The sequence below is a fragment of the Chiloscyllium plagiosum genome, unplaced genomic scaffold, assembly GCF_037043375.1.
Source record: "Chiloscyllium plagiosum isolate Xiang-an unplaced genomic scaffold, Cpla_swu_hap1 HiC_scaffold_9, whole genome shotgun sequence".
In the NCBI taxonomy this organism is placed as follows: Eukaryota; Metazoa; Chordata; class Chondrichthyes; order Orectolobiformes; family Hemiscylliidae; genus Chiloscyllium; species Chiloscyllium plagiosum.
The window spans coordinates 47,837,814-47,853,568 of record NW_028270147.1 but is presented as its reverse complement, the minus strand read 5'-3'; the positions used below and the strand labels follow the sequence as shown (position 1 = coordinate 47,853,568).

The 15,755-nt window shown below is 38.0% G+C and overlaps 1 protein-coding gene across 1 annotated transcript in view; it reads right to left on the bottom strand.

Annotated features, from left to right (window-relative positions):
* The window catches only part of faf1 (Fas (TNFRSF6) associated factor 1), a 414,762-nt gene that overhangs the window by 109,334 nt on the left and 289,673 nt on the right, over positions 1-15,755 (bottom strand). Inside the window, exon 13 of the mRNA XM_043699221.2 lies at positions 1,638-1,792. Within this exon, the coding sequence (XP_043555156.1) occupies positions 1,638-1,792 (155 nt within the window). The remainder of the gene's footprint in view (positions 1-1,637; positions 1,793-15,755) is intronic.

The following is a 15,755-nucleotide window of genomic DNA, read 5'->3' as shown; positions in this document are numbered from 1 at the left end:
TGCCTGAATCATCCAGTTTCTTGATCCTCAGATGCTGCCTGACCTGCTGTGCCTCTTTCTCTGTATGTTGCCTGCCGTTTCTCTTAGTAATATTATATAGTGTCTCAGAGCATAATAGAAAACAAATAAACTATGACAAAAATCAAATGTAATATGAAAGAAAGTCAAGGACTAATGCAAATTTGTCGCATTCTTTCTTAGAATGTATGGCTACGGTTGGTGAAATCATGCCTTAGTCAGCTGGAACACAGTTTACTAAGGGGCCACACGGAACCTCCTGCCAGAGGACCAAAGCACTGCACATCATTTCACATTATGCCCTTTGGCTACAAAGAACAACTTTACTAACAGCAGATTTCACCAAATTATTATGTGGCACTTTGTCATACCATTCACCTTAAGAAAACCGGATACTAACACTTCTCAACATGGAAGTCAGAGCAGAAACCTGGTGATATCAGCTCGCCCACTTGTTCCAAAGTGCCTCCATTGTGGATTCTGGCAGTTATCATTCCAATGCTGCAGCTAAAACATGGTCCCATGAGCTAGGCAAGGCTGCATCTCTAGCCTGTTTGTTTGCTCTTATTGTGCTCATTCACTTTGTTTTGTCGTTTTGCATCTCGTCCCTCAGACAGAGATGTCAGGCTCAAAGGACCGTAATATTGTCCTACTTTATTGCACAGTCACAAAGCCAGGAATCTTTTCACAGCTGTCAGCTATTTTCAGTCAAGTCAAAAGAAGTTTCGACTTCGGTGAGAGAGTCCTGGCACAGTAAGTCAAGAGCAGCCTCTGATATCAATCCAAAAGTTTGGACAAAGTCAGTCAGCCTCTCAGTCAAGTCAGACAGCTCACACTCTTTTTGATTCTTTGTGCAGTGCTATATGCTGCTTTCTTCTTGGAACATGAGAGAGACCACTATTAATGGAAATGAAAGTTGGTGGCACAGTTGTAACCACTGATGCATATGGCAAGATGTTCCAAGTAAGTGAATATGCAATGTAGAGGTTATTGCTTCGATGGTTAGAGTGAGTTATAGAGAGCGAGGGAAAATTTTGCAGGCAAACTTCTGTGGCAGAACATGTGTCTTGGCAGGAGGTGGGTGCAGTAGCAGCAATAAAGTCAATGTGGGGTATTGGAAAAAAGATCACATTTGCAACACTGAGAAGGTTAATTCTGCTTCTCTCTCTGCAGATGCTATTTGATCGGAGTTACCCCAGCACTTACTGTTTTTAGTTCAGATTTAGAGTCTTCACAATTTCTTGCTTTTGTTTCCATTAATTTAGGATGGGTTGAGGAAGGCAATGCCCTGGGGAACATACTGGGTAAATGTCAATGTCTTGCATGGTAAGATTATGGAACTCTACATCAGGGGTCCAAAGTCACAATCCTGAGTGATATTAATAACACTGCTAATGAGCATTCTATATCAGTAACTATCAAATAAAATTCTCACACATAAAATGGATATATTAAAATATTCTCTTAATAAAAACAGGGCAGCACAATATTCACTTTCAGGTTAACTTTCCCTTCATCGCAACATTTGATAACAGATCACAATTTTTCTGCTCATACAGAGTTAAGAAGAAATAGTAAACTATTTAAAACATGTAAGTTTAGAAAATAAAATTGAGTACCTTGCTCTATTAGATTCCCTTGTCATGTCCCATGCCCAAGTGATAAAATTTTGACTGAGGTAGGAGACAATAGATTCAGCACACAGCAGTTGGGAACAGAACACATTTGTAAGAACACTGTCATCATGATGGAGGTAGATGGCAAGCAGCTTTCTCTGATTTAAAAAAAAGCACAGATTAGTGACTGCAAAACTATGAATAATTTACACTTCCTGTAACTTCCTTCCTTATACAAAACATGCTTTTCAGAACGCCTTCATTAACAAAAAACCTATACAGAATGCAATCGCTGAAACGGGAAATTTTCACATAACTCTCAGATCGTCTCATGTACAGGAAGCTTTGTCCATTTTATCCTTACAAACTAATACTGAAAAAATCTCATAAATCGCAAAGATAGTACAGCATAGATAACTAAATCCCGTTTTGGCTAATACAATTCACAAAACAATGTTTGTTTCCAAATTGAAAGTTTCTCCAGTTATTCTTAATGTTCTAACAGCTCTATAATTTCTATATCTTGTAATTTCATATACTTAACATAAATTCCTAAAAAGAGTTGCAACATTTAGGCATTTGCTCCCTTGAAGTGCCTTGATTCTCAGGCTGTGATAAAGTAAACAGATATTTTGATTTATTTTACGCAGCAAAGGGCTTTGCTCAATTTCTGATGCTAATGGGACATTAATTTTTCATTTTATTATGAAATGGTGAGAAATGTATAATGTGTTTGCTAAGAAATGCTGTGCTTAAATTTGGATTGTGCTCGGATCAAGATCTTTACGAATTGCAGACAAAAGCTGTTAATTAGCAAATCTTTACATCATAACCTGTTTAAATCATTCATTTATTAGTTTAATGTCAACAAAAATAGAAAACAAATCAAATTTTATGTAAAAGAAAGTTGACTTTTAAATTATGCTGCAATCTCTAGATAAAATCTGGCAAGCAAGTGGATGTGCAAAAGCTATATCATCAACTATTTGCAATAAGCAGCATATGATTTCTTTGATTTGGAATTGTGCACCAATACAGGGATAATATACAATACAAAAGAACATAAGAAACAGGAGTAGAGAAGGTGATTCAACCCTCATGTCTGCCCTGCCATTCAACAAGATCATGGCTGATTTGCCCAGCTCAAATCCTGTTTCAAGCAGCTCAACGTTCCACGATTCAGATATTTCAGACATGATAGAGAGGGATATAAAAGGATGGGGGAGTTGCATTACTGGTTAAGGAGGATTTCACAGCTACGCTAAAAAAAGGACATCTTGGAGGGCTCATTCAGTGAGGCCATATGAGTAGAATTCAGGAACATGAAAGGTCAGTCAGGGGCACAGACAGGCATTTCTGTGGCCTTATCACTATGCGAGGCATACTATAGACCTCCCAATAGCCAGTGGAAAACAGAGGAATAGATATGGAGGCAGATTATGGAAAGATAGAAAGGCAATTGTTATAGTGGGTGATTTTAATTTCTCCAGTATTGATTGGGACACTCTTCGTGCCAGGGGCTTAGATGGGACAGAACTTGTTAGGCATCCCCAGGAGGGTTTCTTGAAAATATATATCGAGATAGTCCAACTCGGGAAGATGCTGCACTAAACCTAGCATTGGGAAATGAGCCTAGTCAGATGATCAAAGTTTCAGCAGGGGAGCATTTTTGGAACAGTGATCATAATTCCATAAATTTTAAGATAGTTGTGGATAAGGATAACATTGATGTTTAAGTTAAAGTGCTGAATTGTGGGAAGCCTATTTACAATAGTATTAGGTCAGACCAGGATAAATTAGATTGGGAACAGCTGTCTGAGGTTAAATTCACATCTGACATGTGAAAGTCTTTTAAAGGCTACTTGATGACAGTTCAGAACCAACATGTACTTATGAGAATGAAAGATGAGGATCACAAGATTCAGGAAACCTGGATGATGAGAGATATTGAAAATTTTGTCAAAAAGAAAAAACAAAGCATATGTAAGGTTTTGGAAACTGAAATTAGTTAAGGCCTTTTGAGGAATGTAAAAGAAGCAGGAAATAATTTAAACAAGGAATTAGAAAGGCAAGAAGGGGCCATGAGTTGCCCTTGGCAAGTAGGATTAAGGAGAATCCCAAAGCATTTAATATAAATTTGGAGCAAGAGGGTAACCAGGCAAAGGGTAAATCACTCAAGGACAAAGGAGGGAATGTCTGCATGCAGCCAGAGAAAGTGGTTGAAGTCCTTAATGAGTACATCACATCAATACTCACCAAGGAGGAGGAAACGGATAATGTTAAAATCAGGGAGAGGTATGTTGATATGAAGGAGGCGGTGGCGTTGGGTGTCTTGAAAAACATTGAACAGATAATCCCATGCCTTATGGAATTTATCCCAGAATACTGATGGAGGCAAGGTTGGGACCTTAACAAAGAACATTGTATCCACTTTAGGTGCAGGCAAGGTCCCAGAAGTCTGGAGAATAGCCAATGTTGTTTATTTGTTTATGGAGGGCAACAGGGCTAACCCACGAAATTATAGGTAAGTTTGCCTTGTATCAATACTGGAAAATTATAACAGAAGATTCTCATGGACAGAATTTATTCACATTTGGAAAATAATGGATTTATTAAGGTCAGTCAGCAACAGCTTTGTGCAGGGGAGGTCTTGTCTCACAAATCTGATTGAGCGTTTTAAGGAAGTGATGAAGATGATTGATGAGAGTAGAGCAGTGGATGTTATCGACATGGACTTTCCTAAAGCATCTGATAATGTCCCTCATGCTACACTGGTCCACATGATTAAGTCACATGGAACCCATGGTGAGTTGGCAACTTGGATACAAAATTGGCTTGGTCAGAGAAGACAGGGGTGAGCTGTGGATATGAGGTCAGCCAAGTAGACCTCATAGAATAGGAGTTCTCTGATTGGGGTCGTTAATCAAATCCAAGCAAGGAGCTCTGGCTGACAGATAAGGACAAGAGTGTCAGACATTCTGTTCACTCAAGAGTTGGATCAAAGTCAAGGATTCTCCACATGTAAGTAAAGGGAGTCTTGGTGACAGGATACCAGCCTCTGTGGAGATATTTCATTAGAGGAGTCTTTTTCTGACTGAAGGTCTGTGAGCAATGGTGTTCCGCAATGATCAGTGCTGGGACCTTTGTGGTTTATAACATATATAAGTGATTTGGATGAAAATGTAGGTGATCTGATTAGTAAGTTTGCAGATGACACAAAAATTGGTGGAGCTATGGAAGTGAGGAAGGCTGTCAAAGAAGACTGCAGGATACAGATCAGTTGAAATGTTTGCTGGAGAAATGGCAGATGAAGTTTAATCTAGACAAGTGTAAGGTGATGCATTTTGGGAAGTCAAATGCAAAAGAAAGGCATAAAGTAAATGGCAAGACCCTCAGAAGCATTGATATACAGAGGGATTTAGGATGCAAGTCCACAGCTCCCTGAAAGTCGTAACATAAGTGGACAAGATGGTAAAGAAGGTGTATCGTTTGCTTGCCTTCACCGCTTAGGGCTTTGGTATACAAATTGGGAAGCCATGTTGCAGTTGTATAAAACTTTAGTTAGGCTACATTTGGAGTATTGTGCGCTGTTCTGATTGCACACGATAGGAAGGATATGAAAGCTTTGGAGTGGGCGCAAAAGGGGTTTAGTAGGATGTTGCCTGGATTGGGGTGTGTTAGCTATGAGGAGAAGTTAGACAAACATGGATTGTTTTTGCTAGAGGGGCAGAAGCTGAAGGGGGTGGGGGGAGCTCAATACAAGTATGGGAATTCTGTGGTAAGCAATTCAGCTCTGACTTTCCAAAGCCAGGCTGCTATCTAGAAGGCACATATTAGAAATGAGATGGAATACTTTTCACAGAATGGCTGCAGTTCCAAGAAAGTTAAGAATATTGCAGCACACTTCATTGGCACCTTATTCACAACCTTAAATATTTATTCTCTCCAAGAACAATGCACAACTGCAGCAGTAAACTTCAAGTTGCACAGCAACTCATCAAAGTTCTTTTGACAGTACTTTTCAAACACCGAGAAGGCCAAAAGTAATAGGTTCACAGGAAAACCACACACTTCAAGTACTCTCAAAGCCACACAACATCTTGACTTTGAACTATACCACTGTTCCTTTACTGTTGTTGGATCAAATTAGTGGATCTCCTCAACAGCACTGTTATTGCGCCTTCACCACATGATTTGCAGCAGTGCAGGAAGGTAGTTCACCACCACCTTCCCAAGGGCAATGAGCAATGTTGGCACCCACATCCTGTGAATGGACATCTACAATACTGCAACATTCTGTACAAAATGGGATATATCAAGCAACATAATTTTTACTAGTTACAACATCAGCAATGACAAAAAGCAGATATTGCCCTAAAGTGTGTGACTGGTGTAAGTTTTTGCTGAAGAAATCATTATAGTTTTCAGTATAAACATGACAGATTATCCTATTTAAATCTGAACTTCAAAGTCCCATACTGCTGATTCACAACAGCTGATTAGAATATTAAAATATAGTGATGCCCTTGTGATCCTTAATTAAAAAAGGAAGATCAGTCTCAGGCTGCTCTGTTGCTCATCCATTCTACATTTCAAAGCGCAATGTGCAATATCCAGGTTACTCCACTAGAATCCCTGCTATTGTATGAAAGTTGTTAGAGAAGGAGGGCAAGGCTATGTTTGCGCAATGATTAGGCTTCAAAATAAGCTTCAAGCTCCTAGAGAGACAGCTACCCATTCATTCATTGGGCCAATTCAAAAGCCTGGAAAGATTAAACACCCCTGCTGAGCAGGCAACCAAATGCAGGCAGAAAAAAAAGAAATAAAAATTCTTTAAAAACTCTTCGATGACTTCATTATTTTATGCATACGAAAATTTAAGACACTGTTTAGTTAGCGAAAAACCCACATTGACCTTTTCTAAACCCTTAATCTGTCCTTTGTTGTACTGTTGCTTTGTGGCAAGCGGAGGCTTTCCTCTCCTTTCACTGTAAGCCATTAGAAAAGGTCTTGTGAAACAGTCACACTACTTAAGAATAAATTCCTATCTGAGCTCCCCCCAACATCCCACACCCACCAAATACAACACAGAAAACCAGTGAAGTGACTTGTAGCGTAGGAAAACGGACTATGCACTGCTTACATTGTACCTAGAATGATTTCACAACCACATTGTTAGTTGCTGAAAAAGTGCACAACCTGTACAGTGTCTTGTACCTTTTGAACAGAGTAATATGCAAACAGAGGTTTCACGACCAGATATCAACTTTTTACCCAACTATTTTGAGGAAACAATGTGACATGCCACAAGCAACACTAACTTTGCCCAATTACAGTGGTATGATTCCTATAATTAAAGAGAAGGGTATGCCAATCCAGTTTGATTTAGCAAATTGAACATAAAGGTTTAAAAACGTGAAGTCGATTTTCTTCTTGAAAAGGCATTTTCTATTTCAACAAATTTAGAATTCAGTTTTCTTTTTAACATCATGCATGTCTTCAGGCTACTACCAAAGAGCTGGTGTATCTCATGAATTTGCAGATCACTGGAAACTTGGGATTTCCAGCATTTAAATGGAAGCCTTTTTTAGTTTCAAAACATTGGAAAATTTAATATAAAAACTGATAGTGATCAACTTCAGCGTGCTTATTACTACCCAAAAATCTGTTATCATATTGAAGAAGTGTCATCAACCAGGGTATAACATTCATGATTTGGTGGTGCCAGTGTTGGACTGGGGTATACAAAGTTAAAAATCACACAACACCAAGTTATAGTCAAACAGGTTTATTTGGAACCACTAGCTTTCAGAGCGCTGATCCTTGTGATGAAGGAGCAGCGCTCTGAAAGCTAATGCTTCCAAATGAACCTGTTGGACTATAACCTGGTGTTGTGTGATTTTTAACAGGGTATAACAGAGTAGGCATTATTTCGAGTCCTGCTTCTCAGGGAGATATCAAATCCAGTCTGTCCAGCTCTTCTTGACCAAATGCCATAAAGTGAGCAGCACCAAGTAGCTTCCAAAGATACATCAAAGAGATACAGTGTCTCAACTCTAACCCATGCAACAGCATGGGTTCTAGAACATACACCAATAAACAGCCAGCAAGATAAAGGATGATAAATCAGAGAGTTTTAAATTTTGTTGCTTTTTTAAAAATCAGTTGCTTCCTTGGTATAATGCCACAAGTGAACAAAGCTTTGAAGCAATGGGTTGAGAGTGTGGTGCTGGGAAAGCACAGCAGGGCAGGCAGCATCCGACGAGCAGAACAGACGATGTTTCAGGCAAAAGCCCTACATCAGGAACCACAGGTCTCGACTCTCCTGCTCCTCGAATGCTGCCTGACCTGCTGTGCTTTTCCAGCACCACACACTCGACTCTAATCTCCAGCTTCTGCTGTCCTCACTTTTGCCCATGAAGCAAAAGTGCCATGGCAAATTAATTCATACAAAAAGAAATGGCAATGAAAGAACATTTGCAGAACTACGCAGCTTTACGGATGAGGCAGATGCAATACTAAGATTTTTTTTTTCATTGAGAGCTTTCACACAATCATAGGATTCCTAGAGTATAGATGCAGGTCATTTGGCCCATCAGGTCCACATGAAAGAGCATCCTGTACAGACCTATTGCCCTACCCTACATGTGTAATTCTGTATTTACCACGGGTAATCCACCTAACCTCCACATCCCTCGATAAAACAGGCAGTTTAGTATGGTCAATCCACCTAATCTACACATCTTTGGACTATGGAAGTGAACCGGAGCACTGGAGAAAACCCACACAGAGACAAGGAAAACGTGCAAACTTCACACGGACAGTCGTTTGAGGGTGGAATTGAACTTGGGTCCCTGGTGCTGTGAGGCAGCAGTGTGAACCACTGGATCACCATGCCTTTTCTGGCTCATCTTTACATTGCCCTGCACAATGCCCTGAACCCATAAGTGTTCTTTTTCCTCTGCATTTTAATTTTCTTGGATAGCAGTGTTAGAATACGTAATTCACTTGACACTCCTTGGTCTGCTTCTGTGTTGTACATCTCATTGTCTACAAGACTCTAAGTCAGACTTGGCAGAGGAGAAAGAAAGGTCATACGAACATATGAAATGTGAGCAGTAGTAGGTCATTCAGCTCCTTGAGCCTGCTCCATGATTCAATAAAATCATGGCTGTTCTGACTGTAATCTCAAATCCATATGCCTGTTTACCACCTTTCCTCTCTTGGTTTAACAATAATCTCCCTTTGCCTTAAAAATATTCAAAGGACTCTACGACCACCACCTTTTCAGGAAGAGAGTTCCAAAGGCTCATGATCCTTGGAGAAGGGATTATGCCTAATCACTATTTCAAATGAGCAACTCCTGATTTTTAAACAGTGACCCTAGCTCGTAAGACTAAACATCCTCTTCACATCTACCCAGTCAAGACCACTCAGCATCTTTTGTATTTCAATCAAGTTCTCTACTCTTCTAAATTATATCAATTACAAGCCGAGCCTAGCCAAACTTTCCTGTTAAAGAAACCCTCTCACTCTAGATAGGAGTCTGATAAACCTTCTTTGAACTTCCTCCAATGCAATTACGTCCTTTCTAAAATGACGTGATCAATAATGTACACAGTACTGCAGATATTCCATGCCCTATATGACTAAAGCATGACCTCCCTACTTTTGTATTCAATTCCCTTCCTAATAAATGATAATATTCTCTTAGCTATCCTAATTATTTGCTGCAGATGCATTCTAACCTTTTGTGATAAACATGCTGGGACACCCAGATCCCACTGCATCTCAGAGCTCTGTAGCCTCTCACAATTTAAAGAATATGCTTCTTTTTAATTCTTCCTGTCAAAATTACAATTTCACATTTTTCCACATTGTATTTCATTTTCCACATCTTTCCCCACTCAAACTATCTAGATCTTTTTGTAGTCTCCTTATATACTCTTCACAACATAATTTTCTACCTATCTTTTTGTCATCTGCAAATTTGGCAAATGTAATGTCCTTCACCAAAGTCATTTATATAAAATCTGAACAGTTGAGATCCCAGGAACAATCCCTGTGGCACCTCACGTACTGTAGCTTGGCAACCCGAGAAAGACTGATTAATGTTATTCTCTGCTTCTTCTTAACCACTAATCTTCTATCTATACCCATATGAGGCCCCTACACAATGAAGTTTCATTTTCCACAGTAACTTTTGATGTGGCACCAAATGCCTTCTGGAAATTTAAATATAGTATATCCACTGGCTCCCCTTTATCCACTACCCATGTTACCTCCTCAAAGAACTCCAACTTACTGGCCAAAGATTATTTCCCATTTGCAAGATAATGCATTTTCCTTTTATTTTATTCAATCACTGGACATGGGCATCATTGGCCAGGCTAGCATTTATTGCCCATCCTTAACAAAATTGTTGTGGATCCAGAGTCACATGTAGGCCAGACCAGATAACGATGGCATATTTCCTCCCCTAAACGACGTCAGTGAACCAGATCGGTTTTCTCAAAAATTTACAATGCTCATCATGATATTTTGAAGCTCAAAATGCAATCAGAAAAATTTTTCAGCTCTATGTAAAAAGCATCCAACTTCGCATATTCTGCTGATGGAGACCTCAGCAAACCTTCGTTGTGTAGACACAGGATGAATTACTCTAGCAATTGCTTTATTGAGTTGTGTAAGATCGACAGAAATTTATATTGAGCCAGAGCTTGGGAACTGTCCTCATATCTGAGTACCAATCTATTGTTTTGGACACCAGAAAGGTAAACTCCAAATTGACTACGTCATCCAAATTTTTTATATTAATGAAATGAGGGATTTCTGAGGTGTAAAGAGACAGTCTGGTATGATGCAGTTTTCAAAGTAACTTTGCTGGATGCTTCAAGGTTTTCCAGTCCTATAAATAGTTTGGAATACCAGATCTCAAAGATGCAGTGTTTCAGAGTTCTGTACTCTATATTGAAGGTTGAGGACAAAGCAAATCTTGTTAATCAGCAGGTAAGACTGCTAATTACTGATGGTGCATACTTTTCTCTTGTGTGATCTTTGAATATCATTACTACATGCAACATCCCTTTAACTAAAGGTATGACACCTCCAGCTGCACACAATCGGGTCATACGTAATACTTCACTTTTAGCAAACCATAGAGCACCATCCAAGATAACCTTGATGTTGACACCAGCATTAAGCTTAAATTTGGTTGGGTAAGGAATTATGTAGATAACATCTGTCAAAGTTACATCAGGTTACTGTATAACATCTAGGGAAGGATAATACTGTTTTTCAATAGATAGTTGTCCCTTATATAAAGAAACTTGCTCTACTGCACTATTGACCTGTTCTTCAACATTCTGTTCCAAACCAAGAATATGCATGTTAGTTCTTCAGACTGAGCAAGTTTTTAAAGTGACCTCTTATCTGCAGTGAATAAATAACCAGTGTAAGGCCGAACAGTTTTACTTTTGCTGATGTAAGGTATTGGAACTGCACCAATGATAAGATTCAGTGGCATCAGATTGCTTAGGAGTTCACATTGATGTTATCACAGATAGAACATTTTTCAGATGAGAGATTGGTCTCTTCTGGTTGAATATTCTATTGTGCTTTTAGAAGTCAACACTCTCTGAAGGATGCTCTGCATTAAGTGGAAATTTGTGGCATAATATTTCTTTGGATGGGTAGATGAATAGGAAGGGCTTAGAGGGATATGGGCTAAGTGCTGGCAAATGGGACTAGGTTAGGTTAGGATATCTGGTCAACGTGGATGAGTTGGATCAATGTTTCCATGCCGTACATCTGTATGACTCTATGAACAATCTTCCATATTCTGTATCCACTGCTATTTAAACAACTCATTCAAGAATTAGATTCTCTTTTGATTGAAGGTCAGTGACTAATGAATCTGAGACACTAACAATGATAGCATTGCAAACAAGCTCTTGTTGTAAGTTTCCAAAGTTGCATGGTTCAGATGTACATACAGGTGGTTAATGAAGTTAATTCAAACCCACCTGAGACTTGGTATCTGCTACTGTCTTATTTGCACTTTAAGTCAAATATTAATCAAAATCGGTCAGGGATATTCTCAAATGCAAGTTGTTTCTCATTTATCCATTCCCTACACAATATAAGATCTGAAGATGTTCCCTGTTAGTAGAAACATGTGCTAACGTGTTATGCATTTGATTTGGTATCCAATCCTGAAACTGTTCAAAATCTTAGCAATCATGCTTTCCATGTGTGTCAATCTACTGACCTATCAAATGGACCTGAAAGGTTGAATTTTCTCATCAAACGATCACTAGTGATGAATTCTGTTGCTTTGTTGATAGGCACTTGAAGTTGTTAATTATTTTCTTGGTCTGGATGATCTTCATTAGGATGTTGATGCCATAATACAATATTATGTTTTGTTGCTGTATTCCTAGTTGATGAAAGCTGTACTGGAATCTCTATTTTGGTAAAGATCATTGTTGCAGTAATAAAATTGAAGACTATCAAAGTTTTTTTTTGTTATAAATGCTGTTTCCAAAGTAAAATGTGTATTTTTCTTGACAATTATGACATCATCAGAAATGAATGAGGATAATTCTTTTCCAAATGGCTTAAGGATTTTTAAATGGTCAGTGGGTAGAATATTTCTCAAAATGATTTCAGTCAATTCCATTGAATGACTTCTTTTGGTTGCATTAAAGATGGCAGCCATGATATCATTTGCACCTATTCTTTGCATCCCAGATATTTGTGTGTTGAATTTGAAACTATGTGGTGAGATTTGTGCTCTTTTTCCTTTGTCACTGATGCTTTCTTTAATAATTTGAATCAATCAAAACTTTTTAGTTAAATAAACCTGAATAAACCTTGAGCCTCTGAAACAAATCATGAAAATAATAAAGATGGAATTAACTTCACAGTTGGAAGCAAACTTTGAATTCCAATAAGTCATTTATATTCCCAATTTTTTGAGCAGCTTACTGTAAACCTGTTTCTGAAGAAATTTCTCAACTTCCTTGTTGTTAACTTTGCCACGAAATAGTCCAGAACTGCTAAGTCACTGTCAGAAATCCTAACTCTACTTGCGAATCTAAATTTTTCGGTTTTACCTCCAAGGAATTAAATCTTCTTTAAATATCCAATAATTAGTCACTTTTCATGGGTGCTAAATCCAGATTTAACCCTATAGCAGCAAGTGGGCTTTTATGGCTCGTATCACAACCTCAATTACTGGCTGTAAACGCTTTTTTTTAAGATCATCCAAGGTTTTTAGTGGCTTCTCAACGAGAGTCATCAGTTCAGAAATTTTTCCTTGACTGCACTACACAAGTATTTTTGCGCAAAATCTTAAATTTCCCTTTTGTTTTTAAAGAGGGACAATGACTGGAGATATGATGGTTCACATCAAAACGCACCTACAAAATTTGGGAAATTGAAAGATTGAATGATGTTTCTTTTCGCAACTTGCAGTCAATCAGAATACATTCTTTCATTTGCCAAAATTTCTTACAACAGATTACTTCAGTTGCCTTAGTGTCACATGTTGACTTATACAGTCTATCTCTTACCACAAACAAAAACAGAAGTTGCTGAAAAAGCTCAGCAGGTCTGGCAGTTCTGATCTGAAACATCAGCTCCCACTCTCATCTGATGCTGCTTGACCTGCTGTGCTTTTTCCAGCTCAACTCTTTATTCACTCTGACTCCCCAGCATCTGCAGTTCTCACGATCTCCAAGTATCTGTGAAGAGAAATCAAAGTTCATGTTCCAGGTCCGGTGACCCTTCCTCAGAATACTGAGGACAATTCTAAGGCAGGGTCACTGAACACGAAACATTAACTTTGATTTCTCTTCATAGATGCTGCCAGACCTGCTGAGCTTTCCAACAACTTCTATTTTTGTTTCTGATTTACAGTATTTGCAGTTCTTTCGGTTTTTATCCCTTACCATAGTCTATTATTTTCCATATTCATACTTACTCTCTCATCTCTACATTTTTATTCACCTCATCTTTCCAAACCTGATCATTTGCCCCCATTATATAATTTAAAAACCTCTCTATTTCCCTTATTATGCAGTTTGCTAGAAAACCATCTCAGCATGGTTTAGGAGGAGGCTATCACAACTGCACAACCTTCACTTTCCCCAGTATTAGTGTGAGTGCCTTGCGAACTGGAACTCACTACTTCAACACCAGTGTTTAAGTTACACAGACAGCTCTCTCATCTTATTTGTGAAAGGTGGACCTTTGAGGTTCTGCTTTCTAATTCAGTGCTTAGCTCCTGACAGTTACTACACAGTTTCTTTTTCCTTATTTTACCTATGTTGCTAGTACAAAGGATGGACCCTCCCCACTCACTCTAGGTTCCTCTCCAGCCCTGAACAGATGTTCCGAATCCTGGCACCAGGCAAGCAATGGACTCTTGCTCTTTGCAGCGCAGAACAGTGACAATCCCTGTCAATATACTGTCTGCTACCACCATTACATTCCTTTTTGCCTTTCTACTTGAACAGCTTCCTGTCTCACAATTGTCAGTTAGCACATCTACAACACAGTTTTTAGACTCATATAAAGACTCTCAAAGATGTTAGAGCAAGTACAGCTGTAAGACAGTGCATAAATTAGGTTCAAACTTTATGTTCGTGATACTTTGTGGTTTTCCACATGTGATCTCAATTCAGTTCCAAATGTTCATTCTCCCTTTTGGTGCTATCATACAACTCAGATTCACTGCCAAACTCAAATATATATGTTATAATGTTTTGTAAAGTATGGTACCTTTAATTGGTAATATCACATGTTATTCCATAACTAATAATAAGTTTAAGAGTCAATGAGAAACTAAATAGCCCGACAACAAATTATATTGGCATTGATAGATTTCAGGTGTTCCTTTAGTAATGTAAGAGATCAAACTACAAGGTAACAAAATGCATTTTCCATTTCACCTTTTAGATTTGTAAAGTAAACCCAATTCTTTCACATGAGATGTCCAGTGTTTATTCAAAATAGAACAAACCATAAATAAGCAGCCACAAACTCCTTGCACACAAAATCAAATTTGTTATGTCACTTCAATATGTTCATATCAATGTCATTAAATTTTACAGAATAAATCCTTGATGAACACTCTATTATCCTTGACAGTAAACACAAATTCACCTTATCTTCAAATTGATGGACAATGCTGCATATAAACGTAAGTCTGTGTTTGTTAGTATTTTCTGTATCCAAATACACACAAATTTCCAGAAATGTTTGCATTGAACATTAAGTAAGAGACTTTACTTATATGTGGTAATAGCATGTCAAGAGAAATCCACCATGTAATACAAACCCAAAGCACAGCATTTAAACATTTTACTTTGCCGTGTACATAAAGCGTGATTCTACTCTCAGCGATAAAATGTACAATCAGCCTAAACTTCAAATGGTACAATAATGTTTTTCAAAATACTAACTCACCCATTAAATGGAACAAACTGCAATTCCTCATTAAAAAAATAACATTTTGCAGTAAAACTGAAAACTTTAGACCTATTTTGATAGGAGGTCTATGGAGAATTACATATTTGGAAATTTTATATAAACATTGTGGAAATTTTAATCTAGACATTGAATTACTTGAAATTTGTTGGGATTCAACTATTGAATATTTTTTTAATATAAAAGTTCACCAAGTAAAAATGGAAAAGATAAAGAATGGTCAAATGGGCCAATCTAGTCTGTACATAATCGGTTTAAAACATCCTGATTAGATGAACTGTGAGTGGCGTCGTGAGAAAGACTTAATCAAGTGTAGTGTTTTACTTAGCGATTAAGTATATATCAATTGATGGTATTCAAAATCCGTGGTAATCCAGCCACTCAAATAAACATTTAATGAGTTTAGGTTCAAAAAATCTGGCAGTGGATTTAGGTCAAAATGAGTTTCGAGCATCATATTATTTTCCTTCCTTCTATGTGGTTGGTTACTTAAGACTGTTTTCTTTTACCAGAGAGCTTAATTACAGAATTTAAAATCTAAATTCAGCTCGGTCTTTTCCATTAAATGAGCCCACTGACAAAAGGATAGTGCTTATAAAATAGCTCCTTCAAAATATTTTTAAAAAT